The sequence below is a fragment of the Schistocerca serialis genome, chromosome 2 (assembly GCF_023864345.2).
Source record: "Schistocerca serialis cubense isolate TAMUIC-IGC-003099 chromosome 2, iqSchSeri2.2, whole genome shotgun sequence".
NCBI classification, from domain to species: Eukaryota; Metazoa; Arthropoda; class Insecta; order Orthoptera; family Acrididae; genus Schistocerca; species Schistocerca serialis.
In genome coordinates this window covers 1129046497-1129070267 of record NC_064639.1, presented here as the reverse complement: position 1 = coordinate 1129070267, position 23771 = coordinate 1129046497, and the positions used below count along the sequence as shown (strand labels likewise).

The 23771-nt window shown below is 40.7% G+C and overlaps 1 protein-coding gene and 1 non-coding gene across 2 annotated transcripts in view; one reads left to right on the top strand and one right to left on the bottom strand.

Moving 5' to 3' along the window:
• Window positions 1-23771, bottom strand: part of LOC126458583 (hexosaminidase D-like) — a 236531-nt gene that overhangs the window by 6686 nt on the left and 206074 nt on the right. Inside the window, exon 10 of the mRNA XM_050095719.1 lies at window positions 11374-11460. Within this exon, the coding sequence (XP_049951676.1) occupies window positions 11374-11460 (87 nt within the window). The remainder of the gene's footprint in view (window positions 1-11373; window positions 11461-23771) is intronic.
• LOC126458763 (U6 spliceosomal RNA) lies at window positions 6090-6192 on the top strand. Its single transcript, XR_007585729.1, has one exon. It is a non-coding gene; the product is annotated as a U6 spliceosomal RNA (small nuclear RNA).

Sequence of the window (23771 nt, the reverse complement as noted above, 5' to 3'; positions counted from 1 at the left end):
CTTCGTTATGTTTCAGCTCAGAATATGTTCTAAGACTCTACAATAAATCTATGTCAAGGATATTTGATAATAGCCTTTAAAGGATTTATGTTACCCATCTTGTAGATGGGAGTGACCTCCACTTTCAACCAACTACTGGGCATGTTTTTTGTTCAAGATATCTGTGGTACATTATAGATAAAAGAGTGGCTAGCTCAGCCAGAAATTCAGTATAGAATCTCATAGGGAACACATGGGGCACTGGAGCTTTGTTCATTTTTAACTGTTTCAGCTGTTTGAGCAACAAAGGTTCCTGGAGTATACCTGAAGTTACTCCTACTTTTGTCGACAACTCTTCATCCCAGATAACAAGCCTATCATGAAATACTCAATCTACTCTCATTTTTTTCACAACTCTTTCACAAAAGCTGATCATTTATCATTGTTAATTCCAGTTACAATAATAAAAACAGAAATTCAGACTAATTTTAATTCTGGGACAAAAATAATCAAGCACAGAAAAAATTTAAAGCCAACATTAAACCACAAAAGTGGGCTGCAATTTTGTTCAATCTGCTACTCAACAATGATAAATATATTCCTCATATCGAGGCCAATCCCAACTCACTTTTTCAGATATACTCATTTACTTTATCATTTGAATTCTATAAGTTCTTCAGTTGTTTCCAATGGATATTTATATCTGATGGCTGATGACACTACGTGTGGCTTTTGAGGATGAATACAGTTTCACATCTATGATAAAAACAAGTCAGAATAGAATGGCATGAAGCTGTTTGTGATGTTTTTACTAAGTAGGTCCTTAAGATGATGGTGTGTGAAGGAAAAGAGGCACAGGAGTAATGTGTTATGGTACTACAAAAAAGACCATCTGAATCCTATTTTGCCAAAATCCACATACCTAGCAGGTAATAAAAACTAATTTAAATTATGAGCATGATTTGGTGAAGTTCAGATTTTTTTATTGTATCCTTTGTCGAGCACAGTTGGGTGAAGTTAAAATATTCTTTTGTTGTATCCTCCATTGAAACTGAATTGGAAATTCTTTCAACAAAATTATGCTATGCTATGCTATGCTTCAATGAAACTTTTAACTTTCAGAGTACTTCAGTCTTGGGCAAAACTTCCTACTTGTGGATCACAATTTGTTACAATTAATGGCATGAGGCAGAATCATTTCACCCAAAACATGACTGTAAATACAAGTATTCAATCTGCTGTTGATTATTACACAGCATCACTTGACTGCCGCATTAGTGTACACTCAAAACTTAGCACCACTGAAACTTAGTTTTGAGCCCAGAGATGTTGAATCACTCACTGTCACAACTCACAGCGGTTGCTGCTGTTACTGTATCCATCATATATCACTGAACATATTGAGATGCAGCAACAGTGACCTCACAAATCTCACTGTTATCATCACAGACATACAGGATTAGACTTATTGGTCTGTTCTGTCGTAGAACTGTTCATGGCATCATTTTGAAGGCTAGCTAATATTTTGTTTTCCTTTTGGATTGTATTGCAAAGCAATTTTAGTGTCTTTCATACATTGAACGTATCCCCTCCACTTTCTTCTGTATTTTTATAACATTTGTAACTTACTTCTTATGACAGCAACACTGTTCTTACACTCTACAAGAAAGTATCCTCCTGAATAGTACAGTAACTTTATTTGAGAGAGTTCAGTTTGTCCTATTTGGTTAGAAATTAAGAATCCATCTGTTGCATCTGTAAAAACAGTAACAAAGGTATAGTTTAAGTAACATTTCCTTTTGAATGTTATAGTCTAAAGTTCATCAAAATGTGCAACAGAAATGCCAAGATCCTTGAAGCTTCATTTACATATTGTCTGATTTTTGTATTTTAAGATTAAATCACAGATATTTAAATTCACTTATTTGTTTGATTTTTATCCATTTATTATAATGTTTGTTCTTATTGATTCCAATTCTCAAAATGCCACCACTTCAGTTTTACTTCTGGGAACTGTAATACCATATGTATCAGTAACTTGACTCGATTTATGTATGAGCTGCTCTCTCGATTTCATTTTCAGCATTTCCAATTATGACCTTACAGAAAATAGTAAACATGTAAAATGTACATTGTTAATTATGCCATTTAATGTTTTAAGCCAATTTTTTATGATCATGTCAGTGCTTCAGTAGGTTGTGCAGCATGCACTGTGGCACAGTGGTCAGCATTGCTCTGTGGCATACTGCAGTTCATCAGTTCAAACCCAACTATCAGAAATTATTTCTAATTTAGTATTTATAATGTACAGAAGGTTCTCAAAATTTCCTATGTTTGTGGTGTTTGTTCATTCTGGATTTTTCAATGCTTGTATGAATAGTAACAGCTACTTTCCAGGAGTTCAGTTCATTTCTTTCTGTCTGTACATTGTTGTTCATAATAAATGTGCTTTCAGTGCTAAGTGTTGTACTTCAAAATTGGACTTGATTGTGGTTACAATATGTCATTGTTTAATGGAGATGCTGGATAGTTCAAAACATCTACATCAGTGGGGCTCAAATTAGTCGATGTAACAGCAGTTACCTACAGACGGGAACCAGAATATAAGCAGCACTAGCGAGCTGCAAATCAGGCTTCCATCCATGTTTTCTGGAGATGCTGATCAGGACTCGATGAAATGGCTGAAAGGATTCGACTAAAGTCACCTCACCAAAATCAACAGGTGAGATGACACAACGTGTTTGACAAATGTGTAGTTTTATTTGTGTGGCACAGCTCAACAGTGGTTCAAGAACAACAAAGAGAAATTACAGAGTGAATTGAAGAAAACATTTGGTGACAATCAGTAGTAAGTCTGCTTAGTGGAAGAACAACTGAAGAACAGGTCAAACATCATAGGAAAATGACATGGACCTACATACAGAATGTTTTGGCCATATGCCATATATTGTAAATCCAAATATGTCACTCGATGAAACGAGTCACAAAATATATGTACCAAGCTACCCACTTCCATAGCCAAGGTGGCTAACGCATGCCTGTGCAGTGATGCTCAGCTTGAAGGTGACCTGGTTCAAATCCTGACGGTGAATGAAATTTTCGCTGCCAGTATTAGGGTAGACAAGGTGGTGGCATAAAGTTTCTGATCACCAGTCACTGAACAGGTGTCCTGGATTAAATTCCAAACCTCTCTGCAGTGAGGGCATGTGACATTGTTGTTGATGATTCGTCTGTCAGGTGGGGATGTTAATCTTGGCAGCCCCCTTGTGGCTCTCTGTGAGGAGTAAGCTTATTTCACCCTCTCCCTTTTCTTATCATCTCCAACATGAACACAACACTAGACTAACTATCTCTCTCTCTCTCTCTCTTTCTCTCTCTCTCTCACACACATAGTCAACTAAACCTAACAGTTCTACTTATCCATACAATTCTAATACTCTGTAAAGAAAAAGTGCCTGTGGGAGTGGAAGATAGGGAAAATCTTTTCAATTAGGTGCCTGAAACTGCCATTCAGGGTCTTCCAGCCATTCATTCCATACAGCTTAGCATTACTTTACTTATTACACCAAGCTCTTCTAGTAAATGATACCACAACCAATGAGGAAATGCAACAGAAAAAGAGTCAAGCAGAAGAACTATGAGTAACTCACAAATGTGGTCCCTATGGCAATTGTGAGAGACCACCATGACCTTGTCCGTCTCTCATATGCCAGGTAGTAAGAGAGCAGATACTGCAGTTTATGGGAGCCAGAACTGTGGAAGCAAGAGATGGCACCCATGAATGATGACATCAAGTCCCAGGAGATAACAGAATGTTGAAGAAAAAGTGTATTGATCTTTACCAATCTCCACCACCAGTCAAAAGTGCCAGGAAGAGCAGACTCGACCAACTTGGACTTACAGTGCAGCCTATGAAAGACAACTTAGTATTCAGCCAAAAAAGTTACGACCAACTCCTAAGCCAAGTACAATGCCCTGAAGCTGAATAGACATTTGGAAGACAGAGGACAACATGCTGGTATGTTTCCACTGTGGATGTCCTGGAAACACTGTACGATGCTGCAGAGAAAGGAAATGAGTATTCAACGACTACTAAGCCACAAGACATTGTTACAACAGTATTATTCATTCCTGTCAACTGCAAATGGCTGCAGTCAACCTTCAGGATGAAGCGCATCTGACAAATTCAAAGGGTTGTGTTCTGTTATTGACAGTTATTCTTTCAATACATGTTCCTGCTGGCTGGACGTAATTTCAGTTTGCAACCTTCAGCACAATCAGTTTCATATCATGGAGCATAGTACTCTGACTGAGCTCTCTTCCCATCATGTGGCCTGTCACCATGCTGAGGTATTAGCAGCTTGCATAGCTGCTGAATTCACAAAAAATAAGTAAAGTGGCTATCTATGGAGGTGAGGCTGCCACAGATGAAAATCCGCCATTAAAAGCAGTTACCAAAATGGCAAGAAACTTCGCTGCTATCATCATTAATGGCCAACCAGTCCAGGAACTAGTCAACTCATAGGTTTCTTTTCTGCAATGTCGAATGCTTATCATTGCAGCTAAAGAAGACTATGTTCCGTGATATGAAAGCAACTGTGCTGAAAGTTGCTAATGGGAAATATGGCCAGATGACAAGATCATGTATTGTAAGAATAACTATCAATAACAGAACACAACCTTTCAAATTTGTCATTTTAACAGAATGTTGTCATTATGATGTTCTCAGATGATACTTCTTGCAGGCATCACAAGCAGTCACAAGACTGTGGGGACACAGCTTATGCTTCCCGAGTACTCTCAAAATCTGAGATCAACTATTTGTGCTATGCAGTTGTTTGGACCACATACAAGTTCCAGCCATATTTACTTGGCAAGCCTTTCACCATTGTGACAGACCACCATTCTCTACACTAGCTGACTAGGCTGAGGGATCTGTCAGGCCTACTGGTGAACTGGACACTGAGGCTTCAGGTGTACATCATCACAGTGATATACAAAAATGGACAAAACCACAAGGACACAGACTGCCTTTCAAGAAGAAATCCTTTGGCAGAACACAGCAGTGTCGACAAAATCTAAGTCACTGATGCATTACATAGCATTGCTGCTAGACAGAGGGAAGATCCAGCATTGCGGATAACCACAGAAGCTTTGAAGAAAGAGGAACCAAAGGAGGATTCCAATTAATAAATAAAATATTGTATAAGAGGGAAAGATGGGGAAGGAAGTTGGCCATGCACCATCAAAGGAACCATCCCGGCATTTGCCCAAGCGATTTAGGGAAATCACGGAAAACCTAAATCGGGATGGCCGGTCATGGAATTGAACCGTCGTCCTCCCGAATGCGAGTCCAGTGTGCTAACCACTGCGCCATCTCACTTGGTAGTTGCTGTGAGGAATTCCAGCAATGGAAGCCTCTGTCACAGTTTCATCTAGGTCACCTGGTGCTAATTTTGCTTGCAGCAGTGCTATTCCGCCGGACTGGAATTGACCTCCTGTGGAGGTTCCTGAAGTTGACAAACGGAAATCCAATGAATAAGAGTCTCCACTGGCTAACTCACCTGCTATGCTGTCACCAAAGACGTAAGAGTTCCCGAACCTACAGCAATTGTAAAGTTTATTGTAAAAGACATCAGTTTGAAACACCCAGCACCTCCTATGATGATACCTGATTATGGACAAGTTTTCCAGTGAAGCCTAGTATTAGGGTAATTTCACATTGTGACATCACACACATGGTGACAACTGCTTACCACACAGACACAAATGACCTCACAGAACACTTTAATAAGATGCTCTCTACATATTTTGATGTCAAACAGAGAGATAAAATACAACAGTGTCTTTCATAATATTTGTGTATAACATAATGAAGAAAGACACTACAGGTTTCACACCATTCTTTCTGCTCCATGGTCATGGGGTTGACACAATAATGGATGCACCACATAATTGATGAGGCCTTTGTGCTCACTTGTTGACATATTGCCTTTTGGCTTCTGTCTCTGGTTCATCGGCCAACATTTGTTTGACAGTTTTTCTGACATTTTACCAGTGTGAGTGGTCCCACCAGCAACAGAGGGTGAATCTTCGACAATGCCAGCCAAATCACTTAGATGTTATGTATGCTAAAACTGAAACAATACAGAGAAAAGTAGCATGGACCCTGTGCAAAATGACATGCAAAATCATAAAGCAATCACTTTTTTTTACAAAGGTTTCATTCTTTTTTGTGTGCCTCTCAATTACTCAATGCTTTTGCTATTTTGTGAGGGATCTCCTTTACTCTTAACATACTTACATTCTATCAGAACTTTCCTACTATATTTATGTCACCCGATTTATTTTTATTCAGATTATGCTCGAATGGTGAACACAAGTGGACATGATGTAGAGAATAAGGAGGAACTCAATAATATGTGGAAGGAGTATTTTGAAGAACTCCTGAACCCAAATGGAGACCTGGATGAGGAGGAACACGCCCAGGAGAAAAAAAGAGGAGGAACAGCAAATAGGAAAATACCTTACATGGGGAGAAGTGGAAGAGGCATTGGGCAAGATGAAGGGAGGGAAGTCACCAGGTCTGGATAAGCTAAGAGTAGAGTTGGTGAGAGCAGCAGTAGAGGTGGAGATAAAATGGCTATATCGAGTAATGAAAATTGTTTGGAGACAGAAGATGATCCCAGAAGACTGGAAGAAGAGAATAACTGTCATGATCTTTAAGAAGGAAAATCGAAAAGAGTACAAGAACTATCGGGGGGATAACACTGATGAGTCATTGTGCAAAGATTTTTTAGAAAATTTTGGAAGCACGACTTCGGGCAAAATTAGAAGAAAGAATGAGAGAAGAGCAACATGGTTTCAGAAAAGTAGGTCCATGGTGGATCTAATTTTTGCTGTAAGACAACTGCAGGAACAGCACTATGAATACGGAATAGCTCTACTAATGACCTTCCTGGACGTTGAAAAAGCCTATAATATTGCACGTAGAAGCAAAGTGTGGAAAGCCCTAGAGAACAGAGGTATAGCAAAACAGATTATTTGGAGCATAAGGGAAACGTACCATGGAAGTGTGAGCTGTGTGAAAGTGGGAGGAGAGAGATCAGCCTGGATTGAACAGAAGAAAGGCTTGAGGCAGGGAAGTGCACTTTCACCATTACTCTTCATTGTAATGATGGATGATATAATGAGTACAGTAGCACAAGTAATTGGTGAAAGGAAGATGGAAGCTATGGTGTTTGCAGATGATCTGATGATTTGGAGGAAAAGGATGAGGAAGTACAAGAGCAGTTGGACATATGGGAATGAACAGTATAAGAATATGGGATGAAATTTAGTATAAGTAAGAGTGAGACGATTATCACAACAAGAAAGAAGGAGAGAGGAACAACTGGAATAACAATTGGTGGGGAACGATTGAGGAGAGTGGAGAGTTTCAAGACATAGGAAGCCCGATACAGGAAGATGGAAAAAATGACAGAGAAATAAATGAGTGGGGGAGAAAAGCAGAAGCATTTCGGAAGAGTGTCAGAAGCCTGATATGGAGCAAGGATGTACCCCAAATCAGTAAAAAGATTATATACCGGTCATACTATGTCCCAATCCTGACATATGTGTCAGAAACCTGGATTCTGAAAGGAAGAGAGAAAAGCAAAGTACAAGCTAATGAGGTGAAACTCTTGAGAAACAGTATTGGAGTGACAAAGATAGACAGGTTAAGAAATGAGAGGATCAGAGAGTTAATGAAGGTGGAACCATTACAGGAGGAGATAGGGAAATCAAGGCTGACGTGGTATGGACATGTTAAGAGAATGGAGGAGAAGAGGATACCCAGGAGGATACATGACATGAAACTGGAAGGAAACAGACCAAGAGGAAGACCGAGAGACAGATGGCTGAAAGGAGTAGAGGAATGCGTCCAGAAGAAACGAGAAGACTGGACTAAGATAAAGACGGAGAGATGGTGGCAAGACAGAAGATGACGGAGAGGCCTATGTTCCATACAGACCCGGCCGGAGGCTGGAAACTGTCCAAGATGATGATGATTTATTTTTATTCAGTTTATATCTACTGAAATGGTCCCCACTTGGAAATTTTAATGGGGGAGTATTTTACCTTCAGACTATGTGTACACTCAGTTCAATGTGACTGGTCTTTTAGTGCAAACACCATGCCTTATTCAATAATGAGCACAAAGGAAGAATATATAAAAAATGGTAACATCTCTGAGTAAAAAGAAATAATTACTAATGTCGCAAACTAGCACTTCTCACAGGAATAATTAAATACTTTGACCTGCAGAACTGATAACCATAGTTTTTGCTGATATAAACATGAAGCACAACAAAATATGCTATATAAAAATGTAAGGGTAATTGTTCACTACATAATTCCACAAAAATTATTTTGTAGAAATAAGGGAACAAGATGTACATCACCGGAAATCAGAGCAGACGTGCTCATAAGGGAAGGTGATTTTGGTTCTTGATTCAATCGTGTCAAGATTGAAATTTTTGCTGAATTGTCTGGGCCTGTTGATTGTACAAGTATGTATGGTCAATGTTGCTAATGATGCTTTTGTTAGTTTATAAATTTAAAATAACAGAAACTAAATTGATGCAACAAAAATTCTTTATAGCTACTCAAACTTTCTTTGGGGCAATGGCCCCTAGTACTGCTTGGCACTTGTCCACAGATTTTGTAAGTTTTCTCGATGCTTGTAACTGCTGCCAAACTATGCAAGCTGACACTGTGTGTCACTGCAGTTGGTATTACACAGTACTCTACTAACTGTTTGACCCTGAGCTGTGGCCTTCATTTAATTTCATATCAATTTCATTGCTACAAGTATCATGTGTGAACATTAATGTTGCTTTAACATGCACTCATGAAACCTAGTTATTTTTATGCCTCATTTCTTTTACAGCAAGTGGTCAGAATGTGGCACTGCTGGAAATACTCCCAACAAAACATTCCTCACCCCATGGCCACCACAATGCTTACTCCTTCATTCACTGAGCTAACCTCTGACACAACTCAAGAAAAGTTAGAAAAGCCATAGCCTTCTAACTGTTGAAATCAACGTTACAATACATACTGATGATCAATTGTGGCAGTGACTGAACACCCCTATCACCAAATTAAATGAAAATCAATCTCCCCATCCAGAATTTGGCATTATCAAATAATGATAACTTTTCTAGAGATTCAATATATGTATATGTGGATTGAACAACTTTCTAAAATAATTTTGGTGACAAGAATAGTGTTTATTCCCTTGATAAAATGTCTACAGGAATTTAGAAACTCCAGCATTGTGACTTTGCTATTTTCGTGAAAAACATTTTGGCAACAATATTGATGACCACTGTTTCTGAGCTTGGCTCTGTTGTCCACGTGGTATGTTTTACATACAGTGTGTTTCATATTTATGTGCTGTGCTGTTCTTATTTTAATTTATTCAATTAACATTAGGAGTGACGGCAGTGTGCAAGTTGTCGTCGTGAAAATTAGGCTTCTTTGCTTGTGCAGATACTGCAGGCATGTGTGAATCTATCAGGGAATTCTCCTTATATTCTTTTTAATCTGAGATAAGTTGCAAAACTGTAAAAATAATTTAGTGCTACTACTTTCACTGTTATATAAAGCTTCCCTTATTCATGTAAACATATATTAGTAGGTATTTTAATAATTTATTCCAGAATATGCACATAAAGCTACTGTGCACAAGCAATTAGAAAAACATAAAAGTGGGGAAAATTTTGTGAAAGAGCTGGAGAAAATAAAAAAGATAATCCACTGCCATATGTAAGTAGGCCTTCAATGTCAGTAGAAGTGTAAACTCGTTCTGAGCAAAAACCTAAACTAACTATTCCTGATGTAGGTATTTTGCCGCCTGATGAAGGAGAGGTAAGCTAACAAAAGTCTGAGCCTGATGGATGTAGTGACTGTGACTGGAATCCAAGTGATCCTGGGCAATAGCCATATCTGTTACATAATGGTGATAGAGGCAGAATTGTTAGAATAGGCGTTTCAAATACTGATCTTAGAACATTTAGACAGTTGTAGACAAGTAAAGTAGAAAATTAACCTATTATCACTTGTATTCCAAATGCTCTAACAATATTCACATTCATGAATATGGTGAAACTCCAGCTATACAATGTATTGGTGACAATGAAACTTTGTAGCAGACCGGGCTCATAGCCAGATTTACACTTTACTCGAGCAGTTGCCTTAACCGTTTGGCTATCCGAGCATGCTCCCCGCACAGACCCAAACTTGCATATGTCATAGTTTTGCCCACCTCCTATACTCGCACAGATACTGTGAATCTCATACAGGGAGAGAAGTGTGATTAAAGTTTCGAACATGTTTATAGGCATGAAATACCATATTGCAGTGCTTGTGTTGGTTTGACGTACTCTGGAATATCCTTCAGGCAACCATGCGTGCAACGGTTTCTCACTAAATATTAGGTTTGTTTCTTTTAGCTGCTATTATTATTATTATTATTATTATTAGTGTGTGTGAAATCTTATGGGACTTAACTGCTAAGGTCATCAGTCCCTAAGCTTACACACTACTTAACCAAAATTATCCTAAGGACAAACACACACACCCATGCCCGAGGGAGGACTCGAACCTCCACTGGGACCAGCCGCACAGCCTATGACTGCAGCACCTTAGAGCGCTCGGCTAATCCCGCGCGACAGTGTGTGTACTAATATTTGTATGTATTCAAATACAGGACATTCATTAAAAAAAAATTATTGGCAGTTCACTGTGCAGGCAGCATTTATTAACATTTCATGTATAAAACAATGTACTGAAGAATCAATATTTTTGATATTTAATTCCTGTGGGGTGAGAAGGCTTCGTGGCCCTCACAAAAATTTCTCTGGGGACCCATGAAATCTATGAGTGGCCCTGATCAGATTCATGAATATCAGTAGTTATCATACATGTAGTGATTGCAAATGAGAGAATTCATAAAATAAATAAATTATGTGAATGTGGATAAGTGCGGATAGGTGGTGCTCAGTGGGAGTGTGGATCGACTGTGAGGCGTACCAAGACAGCCCGTGTAGGTGTGATGTCGCTGTGTCCCAGATGGCACAGTGTTTACCACACCTGCCTAATAAGAAGGAGATCCTGGGTTCGAATCACACCCTGGTATAAATTTTCACTCGTCACTGCTGATTCCACTTAATGTCCCACTGCAGCAGAAAGCAGTGATCACCCTTTCATTTACATATATAAAAAAATTAAACTTACATGTGTAATCTGATGTAAGTCCAGTCACTGTTGTATAAGAAAATGCAAAGGTATTGGCAAAAATGACAGTCATCTTTCATTTAGATACTGTTAAATCTCATACCTAATACTCACTCTGTAAATGCTGGAATGAGACTTTCAACCTGCATTGGATTGGTGAGTCCATGCTGGATCTGCCATGGGTTTAGCCAGGTTTCAACTCTGAAACAAAAATAGAAGTACTTTTTGAATGACTGGTTATTGATGAAAATCAAATTATATATCTGTGGCTTATTGGTTACAGTAGCTAGCTACTGATGCACGGTCACAGATTCAGTTCAGAGTGAACAATCAGGGAATGGGGTCCACTGAACTTCATGAGGCAAAATCAGAAAAGTTTGATAAAATGAGTAGCAAAATAGACATGCAAAGTCATGTCAAAGGAAAATGGTTGCACCAGATTGTGAGTCAAATGACATTTATTTTAAATACAAATAATTATTTTTTCAGTAGGTATGATGATTTTCATGGCAAAAGTCATAATCTGCTACAGTAAAATATTAATTCAGATTACTATGAAAAGGAAAGTCGCTACTCACCTTATAGCGGAGATGCTGAATAGCAGATAGGCACAACAAAAAGACTTGTCACAAATAAAGCTTTTGGCCAGCAAGGTGTTCGTCAAAAACAGATGTCACCGCTGATTCTGTTTATGTCTCACTGCAGCTGACAGCAGTAATCACCCTTTCATTTACATATAAAATAAATAAACTTACATGTGTAATCTGATGTAAGGCCTTTCACCGTTGTATAAGAAAACGCAAAGGTATTGGCAACAATGACAGTGACCTTCCATTTAGATACTGTTAAATCTCATATGTAGCACCCAACTAAAGATTCTCATCCTTAAATGCTGGAATAAGACTTTCAATCTGCACTGACACACACACACACACACACACACACACACACACACACACACACACACACACACACACACACCACACAAATGCAACTCACACATATGATAGCTGTCTCAGGCAACTGAAACCACATTGCGAGCAGCAGCACAAGTGCATGATGGGAGTGATGACTGGGTGGGGGTAAGGAGGAGGCTGGGGTGGGGAGTGGGAGGGATAGTAGGGTAGGGGTAGCAGACAGTGAAGTGCTGCAGGTTAAATGGAGGGCAGTGGAGAGGGGGAGGGGAGGGGGCATGGGAGGAAGTGGACAGACAGCTCATTGGTTGTCATGCCCACATAGAATGCAGCACAGTGGTTGCAGCTTAGCTTCTAGATCACATGACTGATTTCACAGGTAACCCTTCCTTTCATGAGATAGGTGATATAAGTGACTGGACTGGAGTAGGTGGTGGTGGGAGGATTTGGGACTGGTGTTGCATCCAGGTCTATTACAAGGGTATGAGCCACGAGATAAGGGGTTGGGAGCAGGGGTTGTGTAGGAATGGAAATATATTGTGTAGGTTCGGTGGACAGCGGAATACCACTATGGCTGGGGTTGGAAGGATAGTGAGCAGGACATTTCTCATTTCAGGGCACAATGAGAGATAGTTGACACCCTGGCAGAGAATGTAATTTAGTTGCTCCATTCCTGGGTGGTACTGAGTTACGAGGGGAATGCTCCTCTGTGGCCAGACAGTGAGACTTCAGGAGGTTGTGCGAGACTAGAAACATGGGGCACAGGAGATTTGTTTTTGTACAAAGTTGGGAGAATAATTATGGTCTGTGAAGGTCTCAGTATATTTCGAGAGAGACCGCTACTCACTGCAGATGCTATGACCACTGGTGGCTAGGCTGTATAGAAGGTAGACTGTGAAGGAATTTCTTGGTATGGAATGGGTGGCAGCTGTCAAAGTGGAGGTATTTTTGCTGGTTAGTAGGTTTGATATGGACAGTGATAATGATGTAGCCATCTCTGAGGTGGAGGTCAACATCTAGGAAGGTGGCTTGTTCGGTTGAGTGGAACCAGGTGAAGAAAACAGGGGAGAAGTTGTTGAGGTTCTGGAGGAATGTGAATAGGGTGTCCTCACCCTCAATCCAAATCACAAAGATGTGATTGATGAATCTGAACCAGGTGAGGGGTTTAGGATTCTGGGTGTTCAGGAAGCATTCCTCTAGATGGCCCATGAATATGTTGGCATAAGATGGTGCCAAGGGGTGCCCAAAGATATACCCTGGGTTTGTTCATAGTTAATGCTTTCAAAGGAGAAGTAATTGTGGGTGAGGATATAGTTGGTCATGGTGATTCGGAAGGAGGTTGTTGGTTTGGAATCTGTTGAGTGTTGGGAAAGGTAGTGTTCAATAGCGGTAAGGCCATGGGCATTAGGGATGTTAGTATAAAGGGTGATGGCATCAATAGTGACAAGCGGGGCACCATGTGGTAAAGGGACAGGAACTGTGGAGAGTTGGTGAAGGAAATGTTGGTATCTTTTATATAGGAGGGTGGGTTCCGGGTAATAGGTTGAGGTATTGGTCTATGAGAGCAGAGTTTTTCTCAGTGAGGGCACAGTAACCGGCCACAATGGGGTGTCCTGGGTGGTTGGATTTATGGACTTTAGGAAGCATGTAGAAGGGAGGAGTGTGGGGAATCATAGGGGTGAGCAGAGAGATGGACTCTGAGGTGAGTTTCTGGGATGGGCCTAAGGATTTGAAAAGTGACTGGAGTTCCTGCTGGATTTCTGGAATGGGGCCACTGTGGCAAGGTTTGTAGGTGGAAGTATCTGACAGTTGGCAGAGTCGTTCTGCCAGGTAATCCTTGCGGTTCAAAACAACAGTGGTGTAGCCTTTGTATGCAGATACGATGGTAGACTGTGATTCTTTCTGCGGATGTAAGGTTAGTTTGCATGTTGAGGTATTTGGGGAATGATGGTGAGGCAAGGTTCGAGGTTAAGAAATTCTGGAAAATTAACAGGGGGTGATTTGGGGGCAGTGGGGGAGGATCATGGTTGGATGGAGGACTGAACTGAGTTGGGCAGGGTTCAACATTGGTCGTTGGTTGAGTCTGATTGGTAGGGTTCGTGGTGAAAAAGTGTTTCCACTGTAGGGACCGGGAGAAGGAGAGAAGGTCTTTAACAAGTCCTGCATGACTGAATTTGGGAGTGGGGTAAAATGTGAGGCCTTTGGAAGGGATTGATATTTCTGTGGGGCTAAGGCCTCTGGAGGAAAGGTTCATGACTGTGTTATGGGTCTGTTTAGGTTCTGGATTCTGTGTGTTGGTGGAAGGGAGTTTTGGAGGGCAGAGTAAGTGTAGTAGGTCTGCCAGACAGGGCTTGTCAGCCATGAGGGGATGTGGGAGAGGTTTGGAGGTTGTTGTAGAGGTGGTGGACAATGGTACTTGAAGGTGGGAGTAGGAAGTGAGCAGGATGGAGAGGTCTTTGAGGTGGTGTTGTGCATGTTGCTCTAGTTCCTGGAGCACAAGAGTTTCAATGTGTGTTATGTGTTCCAGGAATTTGGGATTCCATACCAGGTGAATTTTGCAGATGGAGAGAAGATCATGCAAGTAGGTTTGGGCTTGGTTGATATGGTTTTGCAAGACTATTTTGGTGAGGGCTAAGGATTGGTGGAATCTGAACAGGAGGACGCCATTGTGGAAAGTGGGGTGGCAGCCAGAGATGTGTAATTTGATGGTAAGGCCATTTGGGGGGATTCCATGATTCAAGCAACAGTACAGGAACAGTATGTGGGACTGGGTTCTGGCTACGTATTAGGAAAATCTTCTGTATTGACACAATGGAAGGAGCAAGGATCCATGATGGTGGAAAAAAAGTAAACATTACATAAATAAAGTAGAATACACCCAAAAAATTTGTAAAAATAAACCCAAATACATGTGAAAAATCATGAGAAGGATGAAACAGATGCAAAAGGGAGAAACAATATTAAATCTGAGGGAGTCAGAGATAGCAAAAGGCAAAAAATCAGTAAAATTGGCGTGAAGTCACGAAGAGATCAAAGAAAAGTTATAATTATAATAGAGGGAAACATTCCACGTGGGAAAAATATATCTAAAAACAAAGATGATGTGACTTACCAAACAAAAGCGCTGGCAGGTTGATAGACACACAAACAAACACAAACATACACACAAAATTCAAGCTTTCGCAACCAACGGTTGCTTCATCAGGGAAGAGGGAAGGAGAGGCAAAGACGAAAGGATGTGGGTTTTAAGGGAGAGGGTAAGGAGTCATTCCAATCCCGAGAGCGGAAAGACTTACCTTAGCGGGAAAAAAGGACAGGTATACACTCGCACATACACACATATCCATCCGCACATACACAGACACAAGCAGACATTCTCTGTCTGCTTGTGTCTGTGTATGTGCGGATGGATATGTGTGTGTGTGTGGGTGTATACCTGTCCTTTTTTCCCCCGCACATACACAGACACAAGCGGATGGATATGTGTGTGTGTGCGAGTGTATACCTGTCCTTTTTTCCCCCTAAGGTAAGTCTTTCCGCTCCCGGGATTGGAATGACTCCTTACCCTCTCCCTTAAAACCCACATCCTTTCGTCTTTCCCTCTCCTTCCCTCTTTCCTGATAAAGCAACTGTTGGTTGCGAAAACTTGAATTTTGTGTGTATGTTTGTGTTTGTTTGTGTGTCTATCGACCTGTCAGCACTTTCGTTTGGTAAGTCACATCATCTTTGTTTTTAGATATAAAAGTTATAATTATACATACAGGGTGAGTCACCTAAAATTACCACTGGAAACACCTCACAAACCACAACAAACACTGAATAACCAATTCCGCAGACCGAAAGTGAGGAGAAGGGCTTGTGTAACTGATTAACACAAACCATTGAGAAATGCATGGAAGTACGACTTTTAACACATACTTATGTTTCTTTAAATGGAAACCTGTTATTATTTTTAGCACAACTGAAAATAGAAAAAAATACTTAATCAATGTCATTTCTTACACTGTAAAATGTTAATTACATCCAGAGTAATTTTTAACATAAAACTGACACTTGAGTAAATCGGAAGCAGTTCAATTATGTGTATCAGAGAGAACCAAATTAATTAGGGATACAAAAAGAACAGTGATGTAATGTAGGTACAGAAGAGACATGAACAGCACGTTACGTCCACTTGCTAACATTTTTATTAGTCTTTTTCTCTGAAGAATACCGTACAGTACTGATTTGTTAGAAGAAAATATACATTAACATGAGAATGTCGTTAAACTTACAAATTTGTTTTTTGTTTTCAGTTACAGAATGTAAAAGATTGTGTCTGACATTTCAGGCCAATAAATGTTCAAAGTGGTGTCCATCATTTGCTGCACACATTTGCAATCTATTGCATAATGAATGTCTTATATGGCACAGTACATCTGGTGTACTGTTGCCACAGGCTGCCTCAATACAATGTTTCATATCCTCTGGGGTTGTAGGAACATCACAGTACACATTCTCCTTTAACGTACTCCACCAAAAGAAGTCTAAAGATGTAAGATCAGGACAACGGGCTGGCCAATTTATGCGTCCACCATGTCCTATGAGATGCCCGTCGAACATTCTGTCAAGGGTCAGCCTAGTGCTCAATGCAGAATGTGCAGCAGCACCATCATGTTGATCACCACATACATCTATGCATTTCCAGCGGGACATTTTCTAGCAATGTTGGCAGATCATTTTGTACAAACTCGATGTATTTTGCAGCTGTTTGGGTGTCTTCAATGAAGTGAGAACGAATGAGATGGTCACCAATTACTCTGCATCATACATTTACATTTCACAGTGGCTGTCACTCTACCTCTCGAAGCCAGCGAGGATCGTCCACGGACCAGTAATGCATGTTTCGTAGATTCACTGCCTCGCAGTTTGTGAAACCTGCATTATCAGAAAACAGGTAGAACTGCAAAGTATTCTCTGTTAATGTCCATTGACAGAAATTCACTCGATTATTGTGTGTGGGTTCATGGCAAAAGCAGCTAACACACCAACTGCACCCGTTCTCCTGTGAAAGAGTGGGGGAAGGGGATGGGGAGGGGTTTTTAGGATGAGATACAAGATCATGTGGCACCGGAAAGGTGTGGGAAATAACATGCAAAAATACATGAGAGTGACGCAGGGAGAGTGATCAATTTGAAGAGTATGGTGGGGTGGGGATGGGGGGATTGGGGAGGGAGGTGGGGGTGAGGGAGATTCCAATATTGAAGTCCTGTATTAATATTATTTATATTATACACTTTTTTTATCCTAGTACTATACTCACGTTTTGCATCTTTTTTGAGAAACGAAAAACAAATATAAATTTGAATTATGAAATAATGGTCGTCAACCAAAGAAGTACAAAAATGGAAGAGCCACCCAGAACTGCTACTGAATGACCAAATGGAATTTTCTTTCTCATCACTTCTGGATACCGTCAAAACAGCTAAAGTGTTGATTTCTTCTGCTCCCCCAAATGCCCCGTATATTTCAGTTATATACCTTGCACCAAAAATTCCATTCTTAAATATAGTGAAACTTAATGAAACAAGTTTGACTAGCATGTAATAACCACTGCCTTGTTGTCAATATTGTGTTTTGTGTTATACTGTGTTATATTATGAGAAAGTCTTTATTTAACCTTTAATCTACACTCCTGGAAATTGAAATAAGAACACCGTGAATTCATTGTCCCAGGAAGGGGAAACTTTATTGACACATTCCTGGGGTCAGATACATCACATGATCACACTGACAGAACCACAGGCACATAGACACAGGCAACAGAGCATGCACAATGTCGGCACTAGTACAGTGTATATCCACCTTTCGCAGCAATGCAGGCTGCTATTCTCCCATGGAGACGATCGTAGAGATGCTGGATGTAGTCCTGTGGAACGGCTTGCCATGCCATTTCCACCTGGCGCCTCAGTTGGACCAGCGTTCGTGCCGGACGTGCAGACCGCGTGAGACGACGCTTCATCCAGTCCCAAACATGCTCAATGGGGGACAGATCTGGAGATCTTGCTGGCCAGGGTAGTTGACTTACACCTTCTAGAGCACGTTGGGTGGCACAGGATACATGCAGACGTGCATTGTCCTGTTGGAACAGCAAGTTCCCTTGCCGGTCTAGGAATGGTAGAACGATGGGTTCGATGACGGTTTGGATGTACCGTGCACTATTCAGTGTCCCCTCGATGATCACCAGTGGTGTACGGCCAGTGTAGGAGATCGCTCCCCACACCATGATGCCGGGTGTTGGCCCTGTGTGCCTCGGTCGTATGCAGTCCTGATTGTGGCGCTCACCTGCACGGCGCCAAACACGCATACGACCATCATTGGCACCAAGGCACAAGCGACTCTCATCGCTGAAGACGACATGTCTCCATTCGTCCCTCCATTCACGCCTGTCACGACACCACTGGAGGCGGGCTGCACGATGTTGGGGCGTGAGTGGAAGACGGCCTAACGGTGTGCGGGACCGTAGCCCAGCTTCATGGAGACGGTTGCGAATGGTCCTCGCCGATACCCCAGGAGCAACAGTGTCCCTAATTTGCTGGGAAGTGGCGGTGCGGTCCCCCACGGCACTGCGTAGGATCCTACGGTCTTGGCGTGCATCCGTGCGTCGCTGCGGTCCGGTCCCAGGTCGACGGGCACATGCACCTTCCGCCGACCACTGGCGACAACATCGATGTACTGTGGAGACCTCACGCCCCACGTGTTGAGCAATTCAGCGGTACGTCCACCCGGCCTCCCGCATGCCCACTATATGCCCTCGCTCAAAGTCTGTCAACTGCACATACGGTTCACGTCCACGCTGTCGCGGCATGCTACCAGTGTTAAAGACTGCGATGGAGCTCCGTATGCCGCGGCAAACTGGCTGACACTGACGGCGGCGGTGCACAAATGCTGCGCAGCTAGTGCCATTCGACGGCCAACACTGCGGTTCCTGGTGTGTCCGCTGTGCCGTGCGTGTGATCATTGCTTGTACAGCCCTCTCGCAGTGTCCGGAGCAAGTATGGTGGGTCTGACACACCGGTGTCAATGTGTTCTTTTTTCCATTTCCAGGAGTGTATTTAACTAATTGTCAATATCTTGTAGTGAGAGACTATACAGGATGATTAAAAAAAATTGTTCTGTGTTCTTACAGGAAACAGTACTGATCAAAACTAGAAAAAAATGTCCAGAAACAAATACCTGTTGATACATGGATCACTTTATTTGTATTACGAATAGTCAGTACTCACTAGTGTATGTTTTCTGACAGTTGATGTTCACTGCTAATTTTTATTGGTTGTGTTAGTCTCTGTGTTTAGCCTTCACTGTTATGATGTTGTCAGACATTCACAACAGTCTCCTGAATCAGCCATCAGACATTGTCTTATTTTGATGTTGTGCTGGCATCAGTTGACAATTAGTGATTCCATGGAGTATGAACAATGTACTCAGTGATATACAATCATATTTTTTCATAAGGAAATAGCAGACATGTACCCTGTCATGCCTCTGCCAACAGCATTAATCAACAACCACTCACAGAGTATGCAAACACAGTCCTCAGTGTTGCATTACATCTGAAATAAAACAAGAAGAGCAGTTGAGGACATACAGTAACGTGGTATCCCAGTTCATCTGACCTTAATCCCTTATATTTTTGACTGTAAGACTTTTAAATGAATTAGTGTATTTCACATGCATTGACATATTACAGGAGCATGTGTTCACACATGTGTTCAAATCTGATAGCAACCAGATGTGTATTCATGGGTTTGTGATTCTTTGAGAAGGAGGGCTGAAGGAAATGTAATAATGAATGGCAACAAAAATGGGTACCTTCTGTGATATAGTAGGCAGATCGGTATCATAGAACAGAATTACCCATATCTCAATCAGTACCTGTTTCCTAGTTTTGCTCTCCAGTAAGAATTACCTCCTCTGTTGTATACTGAAGATCTTAATGTATTTTAACTTGGCACTCAATCATTTTCTGATGATTGGTCCAGACCACATCAGGAGATGCAAAAAACATATTTGAACATTCACATCAGAAAATGGGTCTGTAACCCAAATCCTTGTTCACATAAAATAATTCTTTGTGAAACGTATGCAAGAAACTGTGTTTTTTGTGTCCTTATTTACAATGTTTCCCCAAAACGAAAGGCATGTCAGTTAAAGCAAAACCTTTACACAATACCTGAAACTAACAACCCAAATAAAATTAGAACAATAGGGGCAATAGCTCAAAAAGGACTAGAAAATCAATTAAAGAATACACATTCAGCCAAATCAGTAAATCCATGCTCTACAATGGACATTAAGAACGTAATTAACTGTCTCAAAACTAAAAACCCTAATGTGTTGAAAATATCTCAAATCACTCCCTTAAAACCTGTTCTTCACATGCAATCAGTATATTCAATCAAAACTGCGAAACATTATTATCAAAAAGATTTGTTTCCAGTTGGTTTTTAGTACAGTATTGTTATAAACTTTTACAAGAAAAGTAATAAGACAGATATTAGTACTTATAAACCAGTTTCACTGCTTGCTTGCTTTTCACAAGTACTGGAAAACTATGTAGTTAAGAACAAATAAAAAATTTCTCTTAAAATGAGATACTTAGTCTCAGTTTTGAGTTACAAAATGATCTATTCATTGTACAAGTAATTTTTAATTAGTTTATAAACAGTCTGACAATTTAGTATAGATGATGAATAACAGACAGGCACAACAAAAAGAGTACTAAATATGTAAGCTTTCGGCCAGTAGGTCTTCTTCTAAAATAAACAACACACACACACACACACACACACACACACAATAAAATTAAAATTACTGTCTCTGGCTGCTGGGTCATTATTCCATCCTGGATTTTCCATTATATGAAGTTTAAATGACAAAATATTGCCAGTAGGTACTTTCTGTTATTTGTTTAAAGTGATTCAAAATGTTACTTTAGAGCAGGGCCATGCCTGGGCCTGAGTGCCGAAGTGCTCAGCTTCATAGCACATTCCCTGACACCGTCTGAGTGCAAGGAGGGGGAAGAAGGGAAAACTACAAATGAGCCACATTTAAATGGCAGTGCAGTCACACTGCATAGAACTTGGTTTTATATTTCACATTTCTCACAAATTTTCAGTATTATGTAATTATTTTTAGCACACTGAATACTTAATACACTTTTTATCTGGTACAAACTATTGGCATACAGACAGACACAGAAAATTTAACAGATTTTTTGACTCAACCTGCCATGTAATCACCACTTATTTAGCTTCATAAATGAAAAAAGGTCTCTAACACAAATGTGTCACTTGAAATATTGTAGCGCTTTTGCAACCTCATTATTTAGCCATGGAAATTCTGACTGAGGAAAGCAATGTATACACCCTGGGCAGTTCTAAAGTAAAACGATTTGCCATTAAAACTGGAACTATTGTGCAAGTCAGTTGCATCTGCACATGCACAGGGCACTTTCAATTGAAACGCAAAATGGTGTCAGAAAGAGCTCAAAAAGAGATTTAAGATTTATAGTGCCCATGAAACCTTTAGAAAACTATTCATGTAATTCTCCCAAGGCCACAGTGAATTGTTCAAACATCACATTTTCTTTAATGGCAGTGAGCTTATGGAACTGGAATGCATTTGTCAGAATGTGTCCCTTCTGTAATGTGTTTTCTTTTTAAATGGATCTCCATCAAATCAGAAAGAAGTCGTTTCTCATCTTGTAATGTCGGACTGTGGACAGTGAGTAGTTAAGTCCACTTAAAATGTGAGGTCTCCAATACATTCTGGATGTTCTAGTTTTCGTTCCTGCACTCGTTTGTCATACATACTTCAACAATAGCAGGTTTTAAATCGAAAATCACTCCAGACCTGCACCTTGACTTAATGGTGGTGGTGGTGGTTAGTGTTTAACGTCCCGTCGACAACGAGGTCATTAGAGACGGAGCGCAAGCTCGGGTTAGGGAAGGATTGGGAAGGAAATCGGCCGTGCCCTTTCAAAGGAACCATCCCGGCATTTGCCTGAAACGATTTAGGGAAATCACGGAAAACCTAAATCAGGATGGCTGGAGACGGGATTGAACCGTTGTCCTCCCGAATGCGAGTCCAGTGTGCTAACCACTGCGCCACCTCGCTCGGTCCTTGACTTAACCAACATACTTTGCAGTAATATATAAAGGTTCCATACTCTTCATTCAGTTCCATCAAAAACAGCTGCAAATGACAGATGAATAATGCATGCAACGTCATAAATTTTACTATTCATACCACCAATTGCTTGACATGCTAATTGCCTGGAAATTTAGAACTAAGTGCTTCTTGATGTACTGAACAATGAATCCCATCTGTTGATCATTGTAATTGTTTGCTCTTTCATTGTCAACTGTTCCAGGTACTTGCAGGAAGGAACAAGCAAAGCTGAGTGACAGGTCGGGCCTTGGCCTGCATGCGGCTGACATACAAGGCCCACGTGAAGTTTGACTTGCAGTGGCTGGCCCTATTTAAGAGCAACTCAAATTTTAAGATATTAGGAATCTTGGCAGTATCCATTTCTCATCCTTCCTATGTAAAATGAATGCAGAAAGTCTTATTATGGAACTTGGAAAGTGTACATAATGCATCAGTGTCTGAAGTGCACCACAGGAACTGATATTGGGCCTGTTCTTGTTGTTGTTGTTGTTGTTGTTATATATGAGAATAATTCAGAAAGCAAGGTCCAATTAGTTGCAGAATGGAAACCACAATGAACATCAAAAATGTTTTATTTGAAACAATTAGTTACACCTTCCATCTACTTCTCTACATAGTCGCTGCTCAGAATTAGACATCTGTTGCAGCATTCCACCAACATTCAAATACCTTGTCATAGAAGGTAGCCACCTGTGCTTTCCAACAATTCCCTACGCCAGTGTGCAGCTCATTGTATGTGCCAAAATGTCGTCTTCATAGACAGCAGTTCGCTGAGCACAGATGAAAATCAGTGGGAGCCTAGTCTGGGCTGCATGGTGGGTGATCAAACACTTCTCACTGAAAATGTTGCAGGTGCATCCTCATTACCCCTGCAGTGTGCAGTCGAGAATTGTCATGAAGGAGGAAATGCATCAGAGTTACATTATGTGGAGCTGAAGAAATCAGGTGGAATCTCTCAGCAGGCAACCATACTTGGCGGGAGACATTATTTTCTAGGCATCTTTACCTGCTCACTGTGCACTCAAAACTGAAAAGAGGGATGTGACACGATCAATGTGCATACTAGAGGCACTACCCAACACGTCTCTGTATATCTTCATCGAATTTTCACTGTCATTCCACTTCATGATCAGTTGAACCCTACTTTCTGAATAACCCTGATACACACAATCTATCATAGGATATCCAAGAACATGAATTAGTTCTCTTGCAGATGGTGCAAGTATTGTGATTAAGTGTAATGGAGACACTTAATGCCAGAAAAGGTAGTTGAAATTCTCTTGAAAATTATTAACTGGTTCTCAGCAAATAGTTTGTTTCTAGACTGAGATGATACATAGAACATGGATTATATACTGCACAAGGTCTAATGACCCTTACGAATAT